Below are 21,994 nucleotides of genomic sequence, written 5' to 3'. Positions count from 1 at the left end.
GAATACTTGGATGAGAGAAAATTTTTATCCTCAAATGACAGAGGAGGTTCATGACAAGTTCTTGGAGTTCCTTTACAATACACCGAAGGTCCGGGCGGCGGCGGAGCAGGCGATATACAGGAACGAAGGAGTGCTACTGGTTGACCTCCGGGATGTTAGTGCCTATTCTGCAGAGCTGCACGCAGATCTACTCCTGAACTTTTCGCGGAACGTTGAGAGGATCGACAGAAGCACGGCTGTGTATACGATGAGGGAGTTTTCTACTGCGCTTGAGCACACGTCGTTCTGCAACAGCCATGTGATTTATAAGATCAGGGAGTTGAAAAGCAACAGGCTTGGACAGCTTCTGAGCTTCAGCGGCACGGTCACAAGAACCACGCAGGTCAGGCCGGAGCTTGTCAGCGGGACGTTTGTATGCAAGATCTGCGGCTCTGTTATCGACAACGTTTTCCAAGAGTTCAAGTACACCGAGCCCTTGACGTGTCCAAACCACCTGTGCACGAACAGGAGGCTGTGGAAGCTGGACATTGACAAAAGCAAGTTTCTGAACTGGCAAAGAATACATGTTCAGGAAAACACGGAGGAGATTCCTCCTGGGTCTCTTCCAAGAAGCATGGATGTGATTGTCAGAAACGACTTGGTTGAAAAGATAAGGGCCGGAGACAAGGTTGTGATGACAGGGTATTTGATAGTTGTTCCCGATGTGGTGCAGCTGATGATGCCTCAGAGCAAGAGTGTTCCTATGCAGAGTGGGGAGTCTGATGAGATTAGGAAGAAGAGGAACATAAATATCAAGGACCTGAACCATAAGCTCAGCTTTATGTGCATTCATGCAGGATGCAGTGTTGAGGAGGATGAGGAGTTTACAAACGAAGAGCTTGCCACGATAAGTGAGATGAGGTCGACGCCTGACCTTTATTACAAGCTGAGCCAGAGCATGTTTCCGTCGATTCACGGGCACTACTCGATCAAAAACGCGATTTTACTTCTGCTTGTCGGGGGAGTCGGGAAGAGGGCGGAGGGAGGAACAAGACTCCGAGGAGACATAAATATGCTGCTTGTTGGGGATCCCGGGACGGCAAAGTCGCAGTTCCTGAAGCAGGCAAGCGCATTTCTTCCGAGAAGTGTATATACATCTGGGAAGAGCAGCAGCGCAGCAGGGCTTACAGCAAGTGTGGTGAAGGATGGTGAGACCGGAGAGTTTACCATTGAGGCGGGTGCGCTGATGCTCAGCGACACAGGGGTGTGCTGCATCGACGAGTTCGACAAGATGAATGTCAAGGACCAGGTGAGCATTCATGAGGCCATGGAGCAGCAGACTATAACGATATCGAAGGCGGGGATAAATGCAACTCTCAATGCCCGAAGTAGCATCCTGGCAGCAGCAAACCCAATAAAGGGAAGGTACGACAAGAAAAAGACTCTGAGACAGAATATAAACCTCAGCGCACCTGTAATGTCAAGGTTCGACCTATACTTTGTTCTTATCGACGATGCAGATCCGGAGAACGATAGAAACGTTGCAACCCATGTTCTCAACAGCCATGCATCGGTCACTGATTCGGGAGTCCTTGCAAGTTACTTCACCAGGGAGCAGGTGAAGCTGTACCTGCGATATGCCAGGAAGAAGACCCCCAGGATGACTGCAGAGGCAAAGGAAATGCTCATCAAAAGGTACGTTGGCATAAGACAAGACAGTCTTATCCATAGCAACAACTACATGATGACTGTCCGGCATCTGGAGAGTCTGATTCGACTTAGCGAGGCGCTTGCAAAAGTCCATGACAACGATCTTGTGACAAAAGAGTATGTAGAGGAGGCGCATAGACTGGTGAAGAGCAGTGTTGTCGAGGTCAAGGGAGAGGATATAGAGATAATCCCGAAGACTGCAGACGAGCCAGGATTCATGGTAAGCAGCAAGGACTATGTGAGAATAACCAACTCCTTCATATATCTCATAAAGACGCGGGAGCCTATGGAGAGACGCGAGCTGGTCGAGGCGCTTCTGTCTGAAAGCGAGTCATCGATAGAGAGTGAGAGAGCCCTGGTTGATGAGCAGAACAAGGCAGAGAATGTGCTGTCCTTTCTTATAGGGAGGGAGGGTGTCCTGTTCATTAGCGACGGAAAGATCCACATCCATCCCAGCTATGATGTATGAAAAATAAAGAACCTTACTTTCCCAGGCCACATCTTTATTAAAGCATGGATAAGTGCTGCTAGTCCTCAAGGGCTGCCAGAATTGCAGCCACGTCGTTTGAAACTCCGTGCACCTCGCTTCCGGCCCAAGGATTCACAAACTCAGCCACGCCTTCGTATGGCGCATATCTGGCTAGCTCTTTTGTCTCGTCAACAACGCTCTTGTCTATAAACTCCAGCATCTTTTTACACATCTCCCTTCTGCGGCTCCTAATGAGATCAACGTCTCCATTCCCCTCGTTTACGGCATCCTTTATGTCCTCCTCCTTCTTCCTCACCACCTTCTTCATAGGCCCTAGGGGCTGGGGGTCTCTTATCCACAATTCCAGAGGCTGCATCCTCTTTACGCAAACAAATGGAACGTTCTGTACAGAATCCTGCTGGACATAATCTCGTGGAGCATCATCTTCCTGAACCTCGGGATGTCATCAGACGAAAGCCACTCCCGGTCTCCGCACAGCCTGTATCTCCCAAACATGCATACAAACACTCCACAGTCTTTTCCGTTTCTTTGCAGAGGGATTTTCCTCTTGAGCCTGATGGATATGAGGGGGTCTTTTCCATGGATTCTCCTCCACTCATCTCTTAGATATCCAGATACTCTCCGAGCCACGTCCCTGTAAACATTCCCCATCGAGTCATAGTGCTCGAGCACCATCTCCCTGACATCAAAGACCATTAGCATCCAGTGCCCTGGAATATGCACAGGAATGTATATCAGCCTGTTCTCAAATATGTTTATCCCTGAGGTCCACCTCTGAACCCACTCCACTCCTCTTCTACTCAGGGTGGTGTAAAAGAATGTGGAGAAGACATACACCGTAGCCTTTGAGTGCTTTGCAAGAAGCTCAAAATACACATTGATGATCTTGTCGTTAAGCAGGGACCCGTCTCTCATTCTTCTTATGTCCTCTGGGAGCAGCTCGTATCCTTCTCTCTTGACTGCTGTAGACACCTCAAGACAAGCCTCTGCAACGGCATCTAGTTGGCTCTGCCTGGAAGGAACGGTGTCGAGGATGCTTCCATGTCCGCCGCCTGTTGCATGGGGGTTTTCTTCTCTCAGCTCCTCCGAATCCATCCAAGTATTCCGAGCTATTTGGGGAGAACAGGACGGGTGCCCATACTTCAATGGAAGAAGACGGCCTTCAAAACAACCCGAGGGCTTTTGACATAGGAAAGAAGGGATTCCTGAGCTACGAGGAGTACAGAGGATACTGCCTCAGCATCCTCAAACAGCCGCTGGCAAGGAAAAAGACGGGAAATAGGATACAATACGACGATATAGAGTTTGGGTCATGCGGCGTGGAGATTGACGGCGTATTTGACTTCCTTTCTGCTGGGGAAGACCATATCTCGCTTGCCACACTGGAAAAAGCAGTGTCCAGGCTCGAAATGAATATCTCTGGAGAGGACATGGCAGCAATGATAAATATGTTCGACTCTAATGGACTGATATCCAGAGAGCTGTTTTCAAAGTCGTTTGGGTGAATCCAGATTTATTAGTGGCATCTGGAGGAGATGGGGAATCCTCTCCTCATTCCTTCTACTCTTCCCGTGGAATCTCCTCGATTTTCCTTATGTCAAGGGCATTAAATCCGTGCTCCCCTCCAACATATATCGTGTCGCCCTTGAAACACATGTCGAAAATACACCCTACTCCTCCTTCGATAAGCTTGAAGCTCTTTTCGTCCCTTATGTCTCCATACCCGACAGCTCCATTGCATGTACTGAATGCAATGCGGTTCTCTCCATCTCCTCTTATGCCTGATATCCCCTCCACTCCAACAGGAATCTTGAATGTGCGCATGCTCATGGGCATGTTGATCAAGAGTATGTAGTCGAAGTCTCCCCCAACAATGAAGTAGTTGTTCATGTACAGGATGCACTCCGGACTTCCATCAACCTCGATCCTCCCCAGAAGATGTGCGTTTTTGCGTACCACAATGCATCCCTCTAGCCCCAGGCAGACTACGTCACTCGAGGGCATCTTGCCGATGGCCGACCCGCCCCTCACATGCAGATCCATAAGCTTCCGGTGGCTCTCAGCATCGAATACCATGAAGTTGGTTTCGCTGAGAGTATATGCCCTCCCGCTTTCGTAGCACATATCCTGTATCTCGCTGTACTGGCCAATGCAAACGTTCTGAATGCACAGGTCAAGGCTGAACAGGTGCACATTCCCCCTGGTCGTTCCAACCAGCAGCTTATCCTTATCCACCTTTATCTTTGAAATGTCCTCGTTCACAGAGACATTGTTGATTTCCTCCTCCAGAGTCATCAGCGATATAGTTCCATCCAAAGACCCGACAAGGAGCTTTTCGCCGTCTATGAACTTGCAGAATATCACAGAGTCGCCGAAGTTCTCCACTATGCTGACGACGTCTCCTGTTTCTAGATCCATTACAGTGCATCTGTCGTTTCCTCCCCCATATGCCACCATACTCCCTCTTGGATTCAGATCCACAGTATACACCTCGCTGTCCATGGGACTCCATTCACTCTGCTTTATTGCACCCTGCTCACTTGCAGATCTTCATCCCCAGCTCTTCTCCAATCCTATCGATAACCTCGAATGCTCTCATCACATCCTCTGTGGTGTGCGAGGCAGAGACACACAGTCGGGCTCTGCTTGTCAGTATAGGCGTGGCTGGATACCCTACAACAACGACCCCGATTCCCTCGCTCATGCAGCGCCTTGAAAACTCGGCTACCTTTCCAGGACAGAGTATCAGAACAGGGATCACCGGCGAGAACTCGTCCCCAAGCACGAAAAACCCTGCACTTACAAGGCTCTGCCTCATGAGCACCGTGTTGGACCTAAGCTTCTCGATCTTCATCCTTCCAAGCTCCGTAAACTTTATGCATCTCAGGCTTTCCAGCACCTGCGAGCACACAAGTGGAGGTAGCTGGTCTCCATAAAGAGACATATCGCTGTAAAACCTTAACCATGTTATCAGCTTTCTCGAGCCTGCTATGTATCCTCCCATGCCTCCAAACGACTTTGTAAACGTCCCCATCAGAATGTCAACCTCTGTGAAGTCCACCCCTGTATGCTCGCAGACTCCCCTCCCGGTGGCCCCCAGTGCTCCTATCGAATGTGCCTCGTCGACAAATATGTAGAACTTGTACTTTCTTTTCAACTCAACCAGCCTTCTCAGCTTCACAACCGTTCCCTCCATCGAGTATATTCCCTCTACAATCACTATGATCTTCTTCCATGCCCTGTGCGTCAAAGGCTGTCCCTGCGAGATGTTGAAAACAAGCTTTCTCTCCAGGTCCTCCATGTTGTTATGCTCAAACACCCTTATGACTCCTCTGCTGATCTTTGCCCCCGTTATCAGCGATGCATGGTTGAGCTCGTCAGACAGGATGAGCGTTTCCTCCTCGCATATCACGGGTATGTTTGAGGAGTTCGTGCCATATCCCATGGAAAACACCATGCAGTCCTCCTGATGTAAGAAGGATGCCATCTCCTCCTCCAGCTCCCTGGCTATGTCATAGCATCCCACCTCCCTTGCGGGTGCCGCCAGCACAAGGGGATACCTGTACACAGCCTTGACGACCTTCTCCACAACAGGGCCCTTGTTGCTGCTGAATCCAAGGTAGTTGTAGGATCCGAAATTGAGCAGCTTCAGCCTCCTTCCCGTGAGTCGGAAGCTTTCGTTATAGTCGTCGGATATCCTCTCCATGACCGTCACATGCCTCCCTGGAACTCCAACAATGGGCCTCTCCCAGCAATCTCTAACTCTCCTGAATATTCTACGGCTGAAGAAGCTTTCAAAGCTGCTGTACAGAGGCGGCTTACCGTTGTCCAGTTTGTATTTCTTATATACCTTGGGGAAGAATATCTTTCCAAATGTATCCTTGGCGTGGCCGAGCAGAACAACAATCAGGTATGACAGATATGTGACCAGCATCACGCGTAGCGGAATCTTGTTCTCAAGCATTTTGGTTTGTTTGGATTCTTTAGAGTGTTTTGTTTAATTAATACTCATGTCATTCATATTCTCCAGCAAGATAGTTTACCTCGGGATAGTACCCGGCAGCAACAATCCGGCCTTCATAAACGAGCCCTCCAAACTCGCTGTAGACTCTCTCCGATGTTTCCAGATCCACACACTCTATAAAGACCCGGGAGCTCCCCGGCTGTCTGACTGCGTTGGCGTCATCTCTAGGAACCATTACGCTTGTTACTCCCGAATGCCCCAAGCACCTCGTCCTGACCGCCTCCACAATCCTCGAAGCATCTGTGTCCCAGGGCCCCATCAGATTCAGGAGCACCACTATTCTGGTCCTTTCCCTGCTGAGTGCGATGGGTCCTGCCATCCTTCTCGGCACAAGACGGGGGATATTCCTCCCAAGATTCAAGATCGAGCATCCTTCATAAGCTCTTGTTGAGACCAAGGGCAGGCCTGTGTCTGAGATGAAGATGTGGCTTGTGGCCCCTACGAAAGGACCGCAGAACTCTGGGTTTCTGAATGTGAAAGCAAAGTACAAGGGATTGGCACACCTTCTGAAGCTCTGCAGAGGCGATATTTCGTCTATGGCATCCCTAAGAGTGGACGGGTCGAGATTCAAGGGCCCAAGCAAGATCTTGTGCTCAGTGCATGGAACATCTCTACAGTACTTGCTTCCCCCGCCTATTGTCTCCAAAGCCCCGGGAAGCTCTATATAGCCTGCCGGACGGAAGAAGGTGAAGTCTCTGCTGCTCAGATACAGACATTCGGTGGCATCCGACCTTGAGGGAAACTCTATCCTGATTCCACCGTCTACTCTGCTGAGCACAAAGCTCCTGAAGAAGCGCGACAGGAATCTATGGAGCGAGCTTGGGCTCTGAGATGTTAGGCAGACAATCGACACACTGTTTCTATGGTCTTCCTCGGTAAATCCATCCGTTCTTAGCCTTGGGAGTAACAGCGGTACATAAAGGTCCTTCTCACACTCCCTTGTGATGTTGATGTTGGACTCAAGAATCTCTTCAATGTACTCAATTCCTTCAAACACGCATCTTCCCACGTCGAACAGATTCATCCTCCTGAACCTCCTGTCTAGTGGAAGCAGACCCATCCAATAGGGACTATCTTGCTCGGCTATAATCATCCGAAAATTGGCCGCAGCAAATAGAAGCATATCTTCACTCAGATTTATTAGTCAGATGCTTGTCTAAAGCTCCAGGATATTCGGATCAAGCTGGACAACCGTCGCAAAATTCGCAAAAAACATCCTCATAAAACTTACAAGAGTTCCAACCTGTTCCAGATCTAGCTCGCTGTGGGGCTTGATTACAAGATTCGGCATCATTATGGTGGAAATTCCCTCCATGTTCATATTATCCTTGTGGTTCTTTCCCTTGTCAGTTGCAATGTCGTGTATCACATATAGGAAGTAGATTGTCGCCTCAAGTACATGTCTATTTGTTTTTGGCATTGATATAAATAGCATCTGGCAAAGGATCACCTGGTCTTCTTCGTTTTCGACTTTTGCTATTTTGAACATCGTGTCTATCAGGCTTTCCGGGATGATGGTGGTGGAGTATTCCCTGAGGATTTCCTTGAATGCTGTTGTGAGATCAATCACATTGAAGTCTCGGATAAGAAGCCTTCGGGCCTCGCTATACGAAAGATTTCTATCGACACACGAGTTAATGGCCTTTACGCACTCCTTGATGGTTGTGATCGAGTTCCTGACTCTAAAAATCCCTCCAACCCTGCAGTCAAGACTCAAAACCGTCTCGGTCAGTATGTAGAAGTTTCTAGGGACTAGTAGCTCCCCTTCCTTTCCATAGCTGAGCCTTGTCACAACCCACTCGTACTTGGAGGGCAGCCTCAGTGTATCATGTTCAAACAACACCCTTGCAATCCTGCCTTGTTTCAGCTTGAACCTTTCAAAGGGCCCAAAGTATTCTCTGATCAGGTCATCGTAGTATTCAAAGAAGTTGCGCTTGTATGCCTCGAAGTCTTTCTCACCAAGACCATTCACTGTTCTTAGGCCTTTTCCGTGGGGCCGGCGAAGAGGTCTCTTCTCCATTGTTTATTTACCTTCTGTCTATTTCTAATTATAAAGTCAACCCGATATGAAACATCCTGACACCCACTTCCGAGAGTAGTAATGCCTGAAAGGATGGACATATCTCGTAACCCCACAGGATTTAACAGCCGAAACTCCTGTTACCTCAGAAGGAGCAGGGCTACATGGAGATACCATGTACCTTTGCCCATCTGGTCCCACTAAGAAAGTGGATAAACAAATCATTGTGGTCAGTGGCCTCCAATACATCTTTAAGACACGCTATGCTTTCAAACAGCTTGTCTTCAAATGACTTTATCTCTCTTTGGTCCAGTGCTGACTTGCACTCGACGTCTAGAAAGTCAAAGCAGAGGTCGAAGAAGCCGCTCCATGCATAGTATGCCTTTTCACTTGTTAGATACAAGTCCCGAAGCCATCTCTTTATGTTGGCAAGCAGGGTGTCTCGCACATGGTCCATATCTTTCTCTACCCCCATGGGTCTCATCTTTGAGTGGATCGAAAACCTGAATTTATCAATCACCGCCGTGACCATCCGAGCAAACCGGAATTTCTTGAACTTGCCCATGTAGTACGACAGGGCCGTAAGAGTAAAAAGGAACCTGAAGATGATTTCGAGCTCCGATACCGTCCTTGGCGCCAGGAAGTTTCCTAAGATGCACGGACTGTACTCAACAGTCAGGGTCTGCAGCATCGTAAGGCGCACTCTCTGCCGGGGCTGCATCTGGACATTCAGGATCTGAAGAATGTACTCGTTGATCGCGGTGTCGGACTTCCTAAAGAAAAGGCCCCTCACATGCCTTGATTCCTTGATGGCATTCATCTTGGCAATCGTTCTTTCGCTGGGAGAAAACATCTCGTCCCCCAGTTCCTCAAATATGTCCAGGTACAGAGACGACTCGTTCATCAGCAGATACCGATGCATCACATCAAGCTCCTTTGCAACATCATGCCTTAGGGATTCCATAAGCTGAGTGCTTAGATAGGCACTCAGCGATGTTAATCCCAGGTCTTTGTATTCCTTGGTGGACCCATGGAATATGTTTCTTCCGAGGATCCTCTTTCCAAGGTTGATCACCCTCCCGCAGTTGTAGATAAGTCTCTTATCCTCTTCCAAGAAGTATGGGACATTTTCCTCAACAATCGTATAGCAATCGGCCCAGACACATTCTGTGAATCCGCCCAACGAATCGCTCTTTCTCACCATAAACCCGCTACCTGGTATCAATCCTTCTGTAATCCAGCTGCTCACTTCCTCCTTTATCTTCTGCTTGCAAGGATGGATGAGCTCGTCATAAAGACCCAGAAAGCGGACGGTCTTGTCTCTTCTTTTCTTGAGATGGTTCAGTATCTTCACTCCCGATATATTTCTGATCTCGTCCACTATCTCTCTCATTTCCTCAAACTCCTCAATCCAGCCTCTCAGGCTTACCACAAGCGCCTCAAGGTCTCCAATCTGCTTCCTTAGGGCCATCAGGTCCCCCAGATATCTGCTAACCTTTGACTCAAAGCAGTCTCCCACTATTTCCCTGATCGTGTCAGAGGAGTACTGCGACTTCAGTACAAACTTGCTGAGAACTCTTACATTAACTGCCAGTGACTCAAATGGGAAAACAAGCTGTGGGGGATATGTTGGATCAGCAACCACTGCATACTGCTTATCCTTTACTCCCACCTTCATGTGGGTGGCGTCCAGTCCGCAGAGAAGATAGAAGAGATTCTCCAGCATTATGGCATGCCTTCCGTCCTCCAACTCCATCCTATCACCATAACCTTCTTTGTCCATGGCTGCGCAGGGGATCAATCAAGGTTTTATTTCTTCATCGAGATCTGTACCCCAGCCCCATCCACCGCAGATCAAACCTGCTTGTGAGTAGAGTTGGAATCGAAAACACCGCCACCAGGTAGGAAAGCAGGTTCAGATGTGCAACCGGCGTCGAGAAGCTCTTGAGGTCAAAGAATACATTTCCAAACAGAACAATGAGGTTTGAGAACAAGAAAACGAACATCATGTTAGAGCTACAGAACACGGCTGTCAGCGGGTTGTACAGGGCAATGGTACTCTCAAAAAGCAGATACATGCCTATGTGGAAGCTATGAAGGGCGAGTATCCAGAATACAAATGCTCCGTTTCCTAGCCTCCTGGATCCCTCGCTTGAGAAGTTGAACACCGTGTAGAGACAACCAAATAAAGCAGTCATTCCAAGCACTTTCCATGCCTTCTTCCTTGTCTTGTCCTCGGAAAAGCAGATTCTTCCGACCTCTGTCGTCATTAGAAGTATCGATATGTAGGGGACAGTTGCAACAAGGCCCTCCTTGTTCTTTTCCAGGAACGTCTCCCTTTTATCCGAAAAGATAAAGGATGTCAGTCCGGAAAACTTGAGGATGATTTCATAGACCGTCACCACCAGAAGGCCAAGAAGGAAGTTGTATCTGGACCTTATCAGAGAGTATATGAAGTTCACCAGTGCAAGCAGGAAGTAGAAGTTTATGTATATTCCATACTCCCTTGGATTTACGCTGATATTAAACCATCTGACTGTAAAGCACCTTACAAATCCCAGAAGAACGAGGATGAGGTAGGATCTTATGTGTCTTTTGGACCTGGCCTTATATCCCACAATCCCACTGTTGTAGATGAAACTCCCCACGCCTATGTCCATCATCGAGATGCCAAAGAAATGTGATTTTCCAAGCCTCTTTTCAAACACAGAGAAGTCTACAGCATATATCGCAATCACAGTTATGACGGATATCGCGAATCTCAGATATCCTACAACTTCTGTGCTCTTGTTACCCTCCGGCTTCCGAAGCCCTGAGTAGTTGAGCAGCATGGCCAAGCAGAGATACAGACCCCAGATTCTGTCCGGGAACACTATGGCACAATACTGAGGCACTATGCAAAACAGGAAGTCATTGAGTATGCTCTTCTTGTATCCTGACGAATAAACCACCAGAGACAGCACTGTTATGCCTGTTACCTGGAGAAGCTCGAGCTCGTTTGTATTTCTCATCGAAAAGGGCCCTTGAACACAGGGTTTAAGCATGTTCTATAACACGGCCTCCATTCTTTGAGTCCAAAAATAGAACCCTGCGATGCCAAAGGGTGAAGCAGAGTACTTCTTCACATACAGGACCAATGTGAAGGAGCGGTGGTACAGGAAACCCATTATAGATGTCCTTGTTTCTGAATTCAGAACAAGGACCAGAGATTATTTCCTATCAGCACTGGAGTGTGGGGTGATAACAGTTAATGGGGAGGCAGTGAAGCCCACAAGAATTCTCGGGATGGGAGATGTTATAAGACACACGGTTCATATCCATGATCCCGCACACCCGGAGATCGGTGTTATAAAGGAGGAGGGAGACTATATCGTTGTAAATAAGCCGCCGGGGATTCCGTGCCATCCTACGGGTGGGTATAGAGAATACTGTGTCACAAAGGCGCTTTTTGGGGACGAGAAGGTGGCTTGTATCAACAGGCTGGACATGCCTGTGTCTGGAGTTTTGATTCTTGCAGTAAGAAATCACTCCAAGTGCCTGGAGGCAATCAGGGATGCCAAGAAGATCTATGTTGCAAAGGTCTATGGGATGTTTCCCGACAAAGTGGATGTGGATAAGCGGATCGGATGCACTGAGGGTAGGTACCGGCACGTAAACGCCGGGGGAAAGGCATGTCTGACGCTCTTCAGAAGACTGGAGTACAGAGATGGATATTCGCTTGTGGAGTGCAGGCCCGTCACAGGACGCACACACCAGATCAGGATTCATCTCCAAAGTATTGGATTTCCAATTGCAAACGACATAATGTATGGAGACGGAGAGGCACCTCCACCACCTCAAAATGATGGTGTCTGTAATGCGGAAATAGATGGGTTTGACGACAAAAGGAAGTACGAGTGCATAGTGAGACATTGCAAGGGAAGAAACAACAGATCCTTTATCACTAAAGACCATTACATCTGCCTCCATGCATGGAAGTACACCTACAACGGCATAGAGTATGAGGCAGACCTGCCAGGGTGGTGCTCTGGATGGAGCCTGGCATCATAAATAGCAGAGATGAACATGGCAATAGCTAAGAAATAAATCAGGCTTTATTGAAATACTTCTCGAGATATTCCTTCCTCTCTTCCTCCAGTATCCTCTTCCTTTCCAACCTAATCTTCATTATCTGCTCCCTCCTCTCCTGCTCCCTCTTCATCCTTTTTCCATTGTGTCGAATCTTGGGTATCTTCTTCGGGTCATCGCACTCAGACTTCAGTATATTCCTAATGTACCCCACAACGTTCTTTTCCTCGTCAGGAACCCCAAACATCTTCCTGAGCTTCTTCTCTTTCCTGGGAAGATGTGACACGTCGTTGACAGCATTTGTAAGGCCGTCTATCTCCTTCTCGCCAGGGCGCAGGATTATCAGATTCAGCACGCAGATCTCCTCAGAAACTATGGATCCCCGGACACTCTTGCGTCGCCTTACTCCCTTGCGCCTGCATCTGTATCCTGCATCGCCCTTCGATAGAAGAGGCCTCACTCTCTTCTTGGTCAGATGTCCACTCACCATTGGAAATCCTTGGTAGTCATCGCCCCCAGTAATCTCCATGATCGTTCCCTCAAACTCCTCCCCAAGAATACCTCCATCAAACTGGTCTCCTATCTTCTTGTCATACAGGCGGACTTCATTCCTCCTCTCAATCTCAAACATCTTCTGCGTGCCATTCGTCGGGTATGCTATGTTCAACTAAAATTAGCCTTGGTCAATGCCCACTTACCTTCATTTGCAAGGGTGGCCCTGGAAAAAAATTTACCTCGAATTTTCCGCCGTGGTGGGGAGTACATCCAGGGACATACACCGTCCCCGCTCAGGGTCCTTCCCTTCAATCCCACCTGCCATCTCCCCGAGGATCTTCTCAATATCATTGTCCATGGCCTTCTCCATATCTGCCAGCTTATTGCTTACATACACGTCTATGGCATCTCCGATGCTTCCCAGGGCAGACATCCTTGCATCACTCACAACCATCCCCAGAAACTCTCTCAGCTGATTCGGAATGTACAGATTGCACTCGGTATACCTTGCCAACTCTTTGTTATAGGCGCCTCCAATCAGGTCGTAGAAGAATATGTTTGAGCTCTTCTCCGCATTGTATGGACATCCCCGTTTTCGTCTACACACATGGTTCCTATCAATCGACCCGCACTTGTAGCAAAAGATGAAGTCCATGTCTCCAAGATTGTACTTGACAAACCCCTTCCTTGCAAGCACTCGAGCCTCCTTTGGATTCCACCCATCAAACATATGCACCCTGCCCTCCACCTTATTCACATTGAAGAGCGGGCATACACTCATGTGCAGATAGTGCTCCTTTGCCGGCACATCTGTTCTTTCCCAACACTCTAGTGTCTTGTCACAGTATACACACCTCACCGTCAGATCGTCCGACTCAGCAGATAGGCACATGAACCCAGCAATGGAGAGACTTTCCGGAGTTGCCGCCCCGTAGTCCTCGGGCCATCCTGCAAATGTCTCCATTCTCCTCTTGAACGAAAACATCAAGGGCTCGCTCCTACTCCAAAAATCGCGCGTAGTGACCCAAAGATAATAAGACCAAAGAACGACTTTATTCACCCATGCATCCGAGTCCACCTTGTCATAGACTCACTTCTTGCAGCAGCCCAGAAGACGCAAGATCTCGCTCGTCGACTCGTCGTACTTTCGATCTCCTCTGCACTCAAGAGTCTCCAGCACCTCAGTAGCTATCTTCTTCCCTAAGGTAACTCCAGGCTGGTCGAAGGAGTTGATGCCCCAGTACAACCCCAAGATGAATATCTTGTGCTCGTAGTGTGCTATCATCGCCCCAAGAGTCTCTGGGGTAAGCTTCGAATAGCAGACTGTGATGGTCGGCCTGTTTCCTCGAAACGACTCCTTCGCACTGCCCTCCTTCTTTCCAACCATAAGGCCTCTGCTCTGCGCCAGGCAGTTCGAGACAACCATGTTGTGATACTCTTTCTCCTCGTGTAGCGGCTTAAGAGGCATGAGAAGTTCAACCAGCACATCCCTGGTTCCTTGGTGCAGCAGCTGAAAAAAGGAGTGCTGTGTGTTTGTTCCCAGCCCTCCCCATACAATCAGCCCGGTATCCCCTCTTTCCGACTGCTTCCCATTGCTCTCCATCTCTGCCTGCTGGAGGTACAGATAGAACTTCTCCATGTACTGGTCATAGCAGACAATGCACTTATTGTTGAAGCCGTTTTCAGAGTAGAACAGCTCCGCAATTGCATGGATCATCTCGGCATTCGATCTTCCTCTGTTTCTTCGGAAATCCTCGTCAACCGCAGAGGCTCCCTTGAGCAGGCGCATGAAGTTGTTAAATCCGACGTAGAGGGCAATCGACATCCCGACAGCAGACCACAGCGAGAACCTTCCCCCCACAAAGTCCCACATCGAAAACACCCGGGAGATGTTGTGTTTGCCGACCTCTTGCACATTCGAGCTCACTGCAACAAAGTGCTTACTTGCAATCTCAGACCTGTCTCTTCCAAGTTTCCTCTCCAGAAGCTTCATTGCAAGCTCTGCATTCTTAATCGTCTCAAGCGTTGTAAACGTCTTGCTCACCACAATGAACAGAGCCCTTTCCGGGTCAATCTTCTCGAAAACCCTGATTGTATCCGTTGCATCTATGTTCGAGATAAAATACGTCTCCACCCCCCTTCGGCCATAATGTCCCAGGGCATCGCACACCATCCTGGGCCCGAGATCGCTTCCCCCAATTCCTATGTTGACAACAATCTCTAGCTTCTTTCCAGTCACCCCGCATACCCTTCCGCTGTCAAAATCCTCGACAAATGCCTTGATCTTCATCAGCTCGTCATAAACCATCCTGCGGTCCTCATCCAGCTTTGCATCGCCATGTCCTTCAACCATCCTCAAGACCTCCTTGTCCCTCAGCGCCACATGCAAGACCTTTCTGTTCTCCGTAAAGTTTATCCGCTCTCCACCAAACATTCCGTCGATCTTCTCCCCAAAGTCCTTCATCTTCTCTAGATATCCGTCAACTATCTCTTCGGTAAGATGCGTCTTGGAGAAGTCGTAATATATAAATTCGTCCCCAACACTGGCCCTTCTGGTAAGCTTCTTCACCCGGTCTCTGTCGTTTTCAAATAAGCTTTTAATCTCAGTTCTCATCATTGTTTACTCCCTGGCGCCCTTATATACCTTCAAATTATTTATGAAACATCGCGGCAGATATCACATCCTCCTTACCACATAGAAGCCCTTGTTCAAGACCGGAACACCTGTCCGTCCCGAGTCTTCAGAGCATATCTTCATTATCTCTCCGCCTCTTTTCTCGCAAACATACACACTTCCGTTAATCTCAAAAGGCTTGCCAACCTCCATCTTCCGTGGCAAATCAGAATATCCAACATCTCTTGGAATTTGTACAATGTCATAGTCCTTGGACATTCTTTCCATGGGCTTCTCTTCTCGTCTTTTAACCCAAATTCCAAGAGAATCATGGGTGCTCTGGGAATGCCTTTCTGGGCAGGCTTGGAGAGGACGTGGATGCCGTGTTGTCAGTTCTAATGGAACGTCTGGGAAACATGATGTACTCATCCGTTTAATACCATGTAAAAAGCTGCGTTTAGGCCTCAGCAGAACACCACCTTCCCCTTTTTGTAAATAACGTTCTTGATCACCCTGCACGAGTATACAGACAGCCCTAGCCTGTCCCAGTCGTCCTGGTGCAGCGATCTGAGCTCTGACACAGTTCTGACGTCCTGTGCAAGAAGCTTACTCTCCCATATGGAAACACATTTCTCTTTGCCCACTAAACTTCCAATCTCCTGGAGAAACTCCCTTATCTCCACTGCTCCAGAGTAGTCCTTAATCGAGGTGTTCGTAGGAAGCTGCCTTTCCTTTAGTGGAGTCTTGTCAATCCCATAGAGCATGTTCTTCATGGCTCTGCTCGAAAACACAGTGAGCCCAAGCTTGTCCCAGTCCTCGTCCACAAGAATCCTCAACTCAAATACAGTGTCGATGTCATTCGACTTGAATGCTTTTATCCAGTTGGTGGCAGTCTCCGAAGACCTCTTTGTTGCAACAGAAACATCCCCCACAAACTCTTCAATCGAAATGTCGTTGTTATACTTGCTGTTCGGGCACTTTGTTCCATCAAAAAACCTTCCGCTTGCAATCCTTTTCTGCTCTTCTGCCGTCCCTTCGCCGTTGCACAGCAACTCCGAGGAATTGATCAACGGGGAGCTAGGCTCTCCTCCAGTCCTAAAGCCCTCGCATTCTCCAGAGTGGGGAGTGGCACATGAAATATCCATCCCATCGTTTCCAGACTTCACATCTATTTCCAATAGAGACTCTGTCTCTTCCATACTCAGATCCCTATCCGTTATCTTGTTGAAGTCGTTTCTAAGCCCATCCGCCCCGCTCTTCTCCTTCTCGGCATCTATGCTCAGCTTCCTGAGCGCCTCCTCTGCATCTCCACCTTTCATCTCTGTGATCCTTTCCTTGGCTTTCTCAATTCCTCTCGACAGGAGCTGAAGAAGCGTGTCTCTTTGATCCTCAGACACCACCTCTTCTTCCAACATCTCGCTTGTCACATCCTCAACAGTGTCTGTGTTCAGGTTGTAGTCAAACTTGATAAACCTTGCCATGCTCATGAAAAACAGCTGAAACGTAATCACATCGCCCTTGAAGGACAAAAAGCTTATCTCCATGTCATTTGCAGGTGCCGTCAGGGGAACCCCAGACATGCACTCCGCAGGAATGCACTCTCCGTTGCATGTGTTGTTGCTGTCGAAAAAGTGGTGTTTCAAGCAGTCGACACTTCTCAGCCTGTCCTTCTCAGAAACCAGGCAGTTCATAATCAGATTCCTAAGGCAGACATCCTTGATAGAGCTCAGAGCAACAGGAGGGACGCCCTGTATAATCGCCTTATAGACCTCTGCCGCCGTCGTGCATTCCTTGTACGGATATGCCCCCGTGGCCATCTCAATCAGACACATTCCAAACGCATACACATCAATCTTCTCGCAATATCCCTCTCCTTCAAACATCTCCCTGGCCATAAACTGCGGCGTCCCAACGACAGTGTATCTCTTCATTCTTCTCTCCTTTGCCACCCCGAGATCCCCAATCTTTACCTCTCCAAGAGCCGCATTCACAAAGATGTTCTCGCACTTGATGTCTCTGTGGATTATCGGGGGATCCTGGCTGTGTAGATACACAAGCCCCTCGAGAATGTGTCTTCCCCACTTCTTTATAAGCTTGACATTTAGGTCCCCTATCTCTGCTATGTATTCCCGGAGAGTCCCCCCGCTCATCAGTTCTGTGATAAATATAAAGCTGTCGGGCGTAAACCAATAGTCGAGAATCCGAAGCACGTTGGGGTGGGAAATAGACTTAAGAAGTGCTATTTCATTGGCAAACAGCCCTCGCTCCTTGCTGTCCTGCCCCTTCTCGCTAATCTTGATTTCATTCCATGCAACCTCCTTGCCCTCCTCCTGATCAATCGCCTTGTACACCTTCTTGAACGTCCCCTCTCCCAGAATCGTCTGCAGCTTCTTGTATCTGGATCCGTCAACTCCCCCCTTCTTCTCCTGTCCATCAGGGGCCTCTGCCTGCTCCGAGGCCTGCTCGCTCCTTGCAACTATCTTCTCGGCATCGATAACCTTTCCCTCAAGAGAATCCATCGGAACTTCTTCGGTGTCTTTCTTGCTCATTTAAAAATTCCCTTCTTACCCCAGGGCCTGTTTTTCATTTTATCGCCGCCCGATTTTCCAAACATTTCCGTCTGTTGGCTGTTTCCATGTCCCAACCTTAGAAAACATTACATAGAATACCCATTTATTCCAGCTCCATAGATGATCGGAACGACATGGAGCCGTCTCTCTACAGCAAGAACCCTACATTTCTGCCACACCCTCTATCACCGACTCGTCAATCTCAACTTCAGAGTCGCTGGATAGATCTGTGCTTTCTTTCGTCACAACAGTTCCCCCCTGCTTCTCGACAACCTCGACAACCTCGCCTATATCTTCATAGTAGTTCCCAAACACAGCAAGCTCCTTGATTGTATTCCTTCTGCAGAAGTCCACAAGAAGCTCAACGGCATCCTGCTCAAACTCGTTGTACGATATGTCGAGGATGATCCCCCCTCTCCTGGTGTCGTAGTCTCCTGGAAGAGGCATCGGCACAAACTTTTCATTTGCTCTTCTAAGAAAGCTCTTCACACCCTCGTTGCTCATCATGCAGTCCCCGGTCCTGAGCTCTCTCAGATTCCACTCGCAGTAGAGATCCCCTAGATATCTCGACCCCTCCAGCGATAGGAAGTTGTCCCTTATGTCAAGCACCTCGAGAGAGTGGCTCCTGAATGCTTTCAGAAACGCCAGCATCGTCTCCTCCTCGATTGTGTTGTACTGGATTCGGAGCTCTTTGATGTTCTCGAACTCCAGGAGTGCCTCAGAAAGCTCCTTTGGAAACGAAAAGAATCTGTTCTGTGCAATGTCTACCACCTCAAGCTTGGTCTTGTCAGCTATCTTCTTAAGATATCCCCCAAGCCTGCCTCCTCCAATCTTCCCAAGTCCACAGTTGTTCATCTTCAGGTGAACCAGATCGGTGGATGAGGAAATAAGCTCCCCGAGCTCCGGCGGAAACTCAGAACTTATTGCATTGTCGCTCAGATCGATCTTTTGCATTCTATGGCCAGCAAGTGCCTTTGAAAGCATGACAAGGTTGGAGTACAGCTTCTCCTTGTCAAGGCCCAGGAATGCACTGGACAGATTGACCACACGAAGATTCCGAACATTTCTAAGGACATTGCATATCTCCTCCATTGCCTCCTCGGAAAAATAGTTTCCGGATAGATCAACCTCAACAAGCTCGTCCATAGACATCTCCATTTCCTCCACCACTCCAGAGACATCCTCCTTTGTCTCGTATTTCTTCTTCTGATCGCCTATTGAAAACTTCATGAGTGAGGCCTCTGTTTCCACAAATTTTTACAGCTGCACGGAGGGTGTGTCTGGAAGAAAACGGGTGCTCCCAGACTGCTCTGGATTTGCAGGTCCAGGTCATTGGCAAAGATGATAAGGAGGTTGCACTCCTTAATCGTCCTTTGGAACTGGATATAATCTGGAGTGTGGGAGAAAGGAATGCTCAAGAATAGGGTGGAGGTAGATCGAAGAAGGCTTGACTTCAGTGAGGAATCAAGTGCTGGTGAGTATAATGGCAAGTACCTGGGGTTCCATGAGCAGGCCGGGGAGACTGGCACGTACAGAAAGGTAATATATAGTCAGGAAGGAAAGCTCGTTCCGCCCCAATACCACACCTGGGACAGAAACCCACATCACAAAGACACGAGCCCTAGCGATAAGAAGTATCATTCTGAATATCGTGAGGGGGAAAGCGATAGCAGGCTGGACACGCCGATATCTATCGAAGCCAAGTGGTCGCACTACAGCTCGGAATATTTTGAGGCATCGGACTCCGAGGAGTTTGACGAGAAGCTAGCATCTCTGAGACTCCTCATTCTCGAGGCTGAGGAGGAGATGAGGAGGATTGTCCAGGGAAGGGTGGACAAGCACCTTGAAATGAACAAGGAAGCTAATGAAAAGAAAAAGGAAATGAAGAGAAGGAAAAGAGAGGTGTTGGGGGAGGTCAACAAAGTGAGGGGAGAGGCAGGAGACAGGGACGACAGATCATGCGAGAGACCTGAAGAGGAGTCTGATGCAAAGGGGACGAGGATAGAGAGCTTTGCGGATTTCGAGACGTCTATGTTTCCCTATAAGTCTAAGAATGGAGCAAAGTCCTATGCCTGCCCGTACGAAGGATGCACAATGGAGCTTCCTACGCTGAGCAGAATCAAACGGCATTACATAGTCCACACGAAACTAAGGCCATTCAAGTGCTTGAACAAGGACTGTAACAAGAGGTTTTCCCGGAAAGATAACATGCTACAGCACTATAAGATTCATTGCAACTACAGTAATTACCGGTGACTGCGGGCACCTGTGGACTGCAGACATAATAGAGTGGTGTTCGGCGGCTTGACGGGGAAATCTTGGGTCCTGAGAAGACTTAAAATTTTTGCAGCATGCAAGGGTAAGATGAGCAAGCAAGCCGAAGAAGAGCAACTTGCATTCCTTGATTCCGGAAGGATCATTGGAATTATTAACCAGCTAAAGGAGAGCGAGGACCCGGAAAAGATAGTTACTATTCAGATCCAGGTGAACCTCAAGGGATTCGACCCCAGAAAGGACAATAAGGTGTCGAAGGACATGGTTCTGCCCTATAGGGTGCGGAGCCTCGACAAGACGATTGTGATCGCTGACGAGGCGCATGTCAAAGTATGTATCGATGCGAATCTGCCGTACGTGCCTATCGACGAAATAAGCGGGGACGATAAGAAGGATATAAGAGAGTCTGTTCTAAAGAAGAATAAGTTCTTTATCCTCTGCCCTGGATATAACAAGATTTACCAGCTCAAGAACATTCTTAGATGCGGAAAGACACCCCATATTCTTAGGAACGGCGACGACATCAACGCTGTTTTCGAGACGGGAAAGAAATCCTGCAAGCTCCGCATCCAGGACGACTTTTCCGTTACTTCGTTTACTGTAGGCCACACCGGGATGGATTCCGAGCACATATACGAGAACATCAAGGTGGGGATGGGACTGCTTGTCTCCTATCTAAAGAATGGGTCCCAGAACCTGAAAGGTGTGATGATCAAGACTGACCAGTCGCCTCCGGTGACTCTCTATTAAAGCTTTCCGCTTTCGACGTCCTCCGTTTTCTTTCTCGAGGGTTGCAGTTCTCTGGGCACAAAAGTAGAGGTGGATGGTGCAAAACGGATGGTGGCGATGGGATTCGAACCCACGATATCTCCCGATAACAGATCTTAAGTCTGCCGCCTTAGACCGCTCGGCCACACCACCTCGGCAGGCTGAGAGCAGGACTGGCTGATGCGCGGAACACGTGCATATATACAATTTTATTACTTCTTAGATCCTATTTGTTCTGTACTATTTGTTCTGTAAGAAGACATGCTCCTGGAGGACCCAATGATGTTTGAGAAGTTATGCTCAAGAGACTTGAAGGCAATGGCTGCATCCACAAACGGCCCAATGACATCCCCGTAGATCTCTGCATTCCGATTGGAAACTCCGAGAGAAAGGCAGTCCAGAATAAACCACGCTGTCCCAAAGAAGCTGTTTTCGTCGTTGTCCTTCTGGTCGGCGATGTCCTTAAACTCGGCCACGCTTTTCTTCTTCCTCTCTTCGTTCTGTATTCCCTTCAGCTCTCCAAGGCTTTTCTTCAACTCGGGAAGATCTCTGATGAGAAGCTCCCCCATTATGAATCCCCAGAATTCCTTCAAATCCTTGTCGCCCTTGGGCTGTGCTTTGTACAGGCCTGAGATGACTTCCTCCTTGTCGCTCTTGCTCATAATCAGGCTTGGCGAGCGGTACCAATCACCAAATAAAGGGCTGTGGTCGTTGAGATAGCTTGTTAGCCGAGTCATTGATGGATACAGAAGCTTGTAGAAGTTTCCCTCTCCAAAGGCCACTGGGTTGTGCAGAATGGCATTCCTGCTCAGCTGCTCGGGCGCAAACATCAGTGGCCTGCTTTCTAAAAACGCCGCCGTGCTTGGCTTGTAAAAGTTTGTTGGCTGAAGAACAGGGTCGTAGTACTTATAGCTGTTTTCTAGGCACATAGCCCATCCTATCAGAACTAAGCTTGAAATGGCACTCATATAGGAGGCTCTGT

General features: G+C 48.5%; 20 protein-coding genes and 1 non-coding gene across 21 annotated transcripts; 5 read left to right on the top strand and 16 right to left on the bottom strand.

Annotated features, from left to right (window-relative positions):
* Nucleotides 1–34: 34 nt before the first annotated feature.
* Nucleotides 35–2,158, top strand: ECU05_0780 (uncharacterized protein; the record flags this gene model as incomplete). The annotated part of the gene is made up of 1 exon (NM_001041286.2): nucleotides 35–2,158. One exon carries the CDS (start codon nucleotides 35–37, stop codon nucleotides 2,156–2,158), a length of 2,124 nt encoding a protein of 707 aa, NP_597420.2.
* Nucleotides 2,159–2,216: 58 nt separating this feature from the next.
* Nucleotides 2,217–2,390, bottom strand: ECU05_0770 (uncharacterized protein; the record flags this gene model as incomplete). Its single annotated transcript, NM_001041285.2, has 1 exon — nucleotides 2,217–2,390. The coding sequence occupies one exon, from the start codon at nucleotides 2,388–2,390 to the stop codon at nucleotides 2,217–2,219; it is 174 nt and encodes a 57-aa protein (NP_597419.2).
* A 149-nt stretch (nucleotides 2,391–2,539) lies between these two features.
* On the bottom strand, nucleotides 2,540–3,274 carry ECU05_0760 (SUMO protease ULP1; the record flags this gene model as incomplete). Its single annotated transcript, NM_001041284.1, has 1 exon — nucleotides 2,540–3,274. One exon carries the CDS (start codon nucleotides 3,272–3,274, stop codon nucleotides 2,540–2,542), a length of 735 nt encoding a protein of 244 aa, NP_597418.1.
* Nucleotides 3,275–3,324: 50 nt separating this feature from the next.
* On the top strand, nucleotides 3,325–3,684 carry ECU05_0750 (uncharacterized protein; the record flags this gene model as incomplete). The annotated part of the gene is made up of 1 exon (NM_001041283.1): nucleotides 3,325–3,684. The coding sequence occupies one exon, from the start codon at nucleotides 3,325–3,327 to the stop codon at nucleotides 3,682–3,684; it is 360 nt and encodes a 119-aa protein (NP_597417.1).
* A 55-nt stretch (nucleotides 3,685–3,739) lies between these two features.
* On the bottom strand, nucleotides 3,740–4,681 carry ECU05_0740 (uncharacterized protein; the record flags this gene model as incomplete). The annotated part of the gene is made up of 1 exon (NM_001041282.1): nucleotides 3,740–4,681. The coding sequence occupies one exon, from the start codon at nucleotides 4,679–4,681 to the stop codon at nucleotides 3,740–3,742; it is 942 nt and encodes a 313-aa protein (NP_597416.1).
* Nucleotides 4,682–4,715: 34 nt separating this feature from the next.
* Nucleotides 4,716–6,143, bottom strand: ECU05_0730 (serine C-palmitoyltransferase LCB2; the record flags this gene model as incomplete). Its single annotated transcript, NM_001041281.1, has 1 exon — nucleotides 4,716–6,143. One exon carries the CDS (start codon nucleotides 6,141–6,143, stop codon nucleotides 4,716–4,718), a length of 1,428 nt encoding a protein of 475 aa, NP_597415.1.
* A 49-nt stretch (nucleotides 6,144–6,192) lies between these two features.
* On the bottom strand, nucleotides 6,193–7,263 carry ECU05_0720 (uncharacterized protein; the record flags this gene model as incomplete). Its single annotated transcript, NM_001041280.2, has 1 exon — nucleotides 6,193–7,263. One exon carries the CDS (start codon nucleotides 7,261–7,263, stop codon nucleotides 6,193–6,195), a length of 1,071 nt encoding a protein of 356 aa, NP_597414.2.
* Nucleotides 7,264–7,359: 96 nt separating this feature from the next.
* Nucleotides 7,360–8,223, bottom strand: ECU05_0710 (uncharacterized protein; the record flags this gene model as incomplete). The annotated part of the gene is made up of 1 exon (NM_001041279.1): nucleotides 7,360–8,223. One exon carries the CDS (start codon nucleotides 8,221–8,223, stop codon nucleotides 7,360–7,362), a length of 864 nt encoding a protein of 287 aa, NP_597413.1.
* Nucleotides 8,224–8,383: 160 nt separating this feature from the next.
* Nucleotides 8,384–10,006, bottom strand: ECU05_0700 (uncharacterized protein; the record flags this gene model as incomplete). The annotated part of the gene is made up of 1 exon (NM_001041278.1): nucleotides 8,384–10,006. One exon carries the CDS (start codon nucleotides 10,004–10,006, stop codon nucleotides 8,384–8,386), a length of 1,623 nt encoding a protein of 540 aa, NP_597412.1.
* A 34-nt stretch (nucleotides 10,007–10,040) lies between these two features.
* On the bottom strand, nucleotides 10,041–11,234 carry ECU05_0690 (uncharacterized protein; the record flags this gene model as incomplete). The annotated part of the gene is made up of 1 exon (NM_001041277.2): nucleotides 10,041–11,234. One exon carries the CDS (start codon nucleotides 11,232–11,234, stop codon nucleotides 10,041–10,043), a length of 1,194 nt encoding a protein of 397 aa, NP_597411.2.
* An 82-nt stretch (nucleotides 11,235–11,316) lies between these two features.
* ECU05_0680 (uncharacterized protein) lies at nucleotides 11,317–12,273 on the top strand (the record flags this gene model as incomplete). The annotated part of the gene is made up of 1 exon (NM_001041276.1): nucleotides 11,317–12,273. The coding sequence occupies one exon, from the start codon at nucleotides 11,317–11,319 to the stop codon at nucleotides 12,271–12,273; it is 957 nt and encodes a 318-aa protein (NP_597410.1).
* A 37-nt stretch (nucleotides 12,274–12,310) lies between these two features.
* ECU05_0670 (uncharacterized protein) lies at nucleotides 12,311–12,995 on the bottom strand (the record flags this gene model as incomplete). The annotated part of the gene is made up of 2 exons (NM_001041275.2): nucleotides 12,311–12,958; nucleotides 12,990–12,995. The coding sequence occupies 2 exons, from the start codon at nucleotides 12,993–12,995 to the stop codon at nucleotides 12,311–12,313; spliced, it is 654 nt and encodes a 217-aa protein (NP_597409.2).
* A 26-nt stretch (nucleotides 12,996–13,021) lies between these two features.
* On the bottom strand, nucleotides 13,022–13,771 carry ECU05_0660 (uncharacterized protein; the record flags this gene model as incomplete). Its single annotated transcript, NM_001041274.1, has 1 exon — nucleotides 13,022–13,771. One exon carries the CDS (start codon nucleotides 13,769–13,771, stop codon nucleotides 13,022–13,024), a length of 750 nt encoding a protein of 249 aa, NP_597408.1.
* A 105-nt stretch (nucleotides 13,772–13,876) lies between these two features.
* Nucleotides 13,877–15,403, bottom strand: ECU05_0650 (uncharacterized protein; the record flags this gene model as incomplete). The annotated part of the gene is made up of 1 exon (NM_001041273.1): nucleotides 13,877–15,403. One exon carries the CDS (start codon nucleotides 15,401–15,403, stop codon nucleotides 13,877–13,879), a length of 1,527 nt encoding a protein of 508 aa, NP_597407.1.
* Nucleotides 15,404–15,463: 60 nt separating this feature from the next.
* ECU05_0640 (uncharacterized protein) lies at nucleotides 15,464–15,688 on the bottom strand (the record flags this gene model as incomplete). The annotated part of the gene is made up of 1 exon (NM_001041272.2): nucleotides 15,464–15,688. The coding sequence occupies one exon, from the start codon at nucleotides 15,686–15,688 to the stop codon at nucleotides 15,464–15,466; it is 225 nt and encodes a 74-aa protein (NP_597406.2).
* Nucleotides 15,689–15,864: 176 nt separating this feature from the next.
* On the bottom strand, nucleotides 15,865–17,949 carry ECU05_0630 (uncharacterized protein; the record flags this gene model as incomplete). Its single annotated transcript, NM_001041271.1, has 1 exon — nucleotides 15,865–17,949. One exon carries the CDS (start codon nucleotides 17,947–17,949, stop codon nucleotides 15,865–15,867), a length of 2,085 nt encoding a protein of 694 aa, NP_597405.1.
* A 183-nt stretch (nucleotides 17,950–18,132) lies between these two features.
* ECU05_0620 (Ran GTPase-activating protein) lies at nucleotides 18,133–19,200 on the bottom strand (the record flags this gene model as incomplete). The annotated part of the gene is made up of 1 exon (NM_001041270.1): nucleotides 18,133–19,200. The coding sequence occupies one exon, from the start codon at nucleotides 19,198–19,200 to the stop codon at nucleotides 18,133–18,135; it is 1,068 nt and encodes a 355-aa protein (NP_597404.1).
* A 180-nt stretch (nucleotides 19,201–19,380) lies between these two features.
* Nucleotides 19,381–20,226, top strand: ECU05_0610 (transcriptional activator; the record flags this gene model as incomplete). Its single annotated transcript, NM_001041269.1, has 1 exon — nucleotides 19,381–20,226. One exon carries the CDS (start codon nucleotides 19,381–19,383, stop codon nucleotides 20,224–20,226), a length of 846 nt encoding a protein of 281 aa, NP_597403.1.
* A 108-nt stretch (nucleotides 20,227–20,334) lies between these two features.
* On the top strand, nucleotides 20,335–20,994 carry ECU05_0600 (ribosomal protein L1 domain-containing protein; the record flags this gene model as incomplete). The annotated part of the gene is made up of 1 exon (NM_001041268.1): nucleotides 20,335–20,994. The coding sequence occupies one exon, from the start codon at nucleotides 20,335–20,337 to the stop codon at nucleotides 20,992–20,994; it is 660 nt and encodes a 219-aa protein (NP_597402.1).
* An 88-nt stretch (nucleotides 20,995–21,082) lies between these two features.
* ECU05_0595 lies at nucleotides 21,083–21,165 on the bottom strand. Its single transcript has one exon. It is a non-coding gene; the product is annotated as a tRNA-Leu (tRNA).
* A 59-nt stretch (nucleotides 21,166–21,224) lies between these two features.
* ECU05_0590 (uncharacterized protein) lies at nucleotides 21,225–21,980 on the bottom strand (the record flags this gene model as incomplete). Its single annotated transcript, NM_001041267.1, has 1 exon — nucleotides 21,225–21,980. The coding sequence occupies one exon, from the start codon at nucleotides 21,978–21,980 to the stop codon at nucleotides 21,225–21,227; it is 756 nt and encodes a 251-aa protein (NP_597401.1).
* Between the last annotated feature and the right edge of the window lie 14 nt (nucleotides 21,981–21,994).

This window comes from Encephalitozoon cuniculi, chromosome V (assembly GCF_000091225.2).
Source record: "Encephalitozoon cuniculi GB-M1 chromosome V, complete sequence".
NCBI classification, from domain to species: domain Eukaryota; kingdom Fungi; phylum Microsporidia; family Unikaryonidae; genus Encephalitozoon; species Encephalitozoon cuniculi.
Note: the sequence above shows the minus strand (reverse complement) of the source record. Positions and strands in the feature narration are given on the sequence as shown.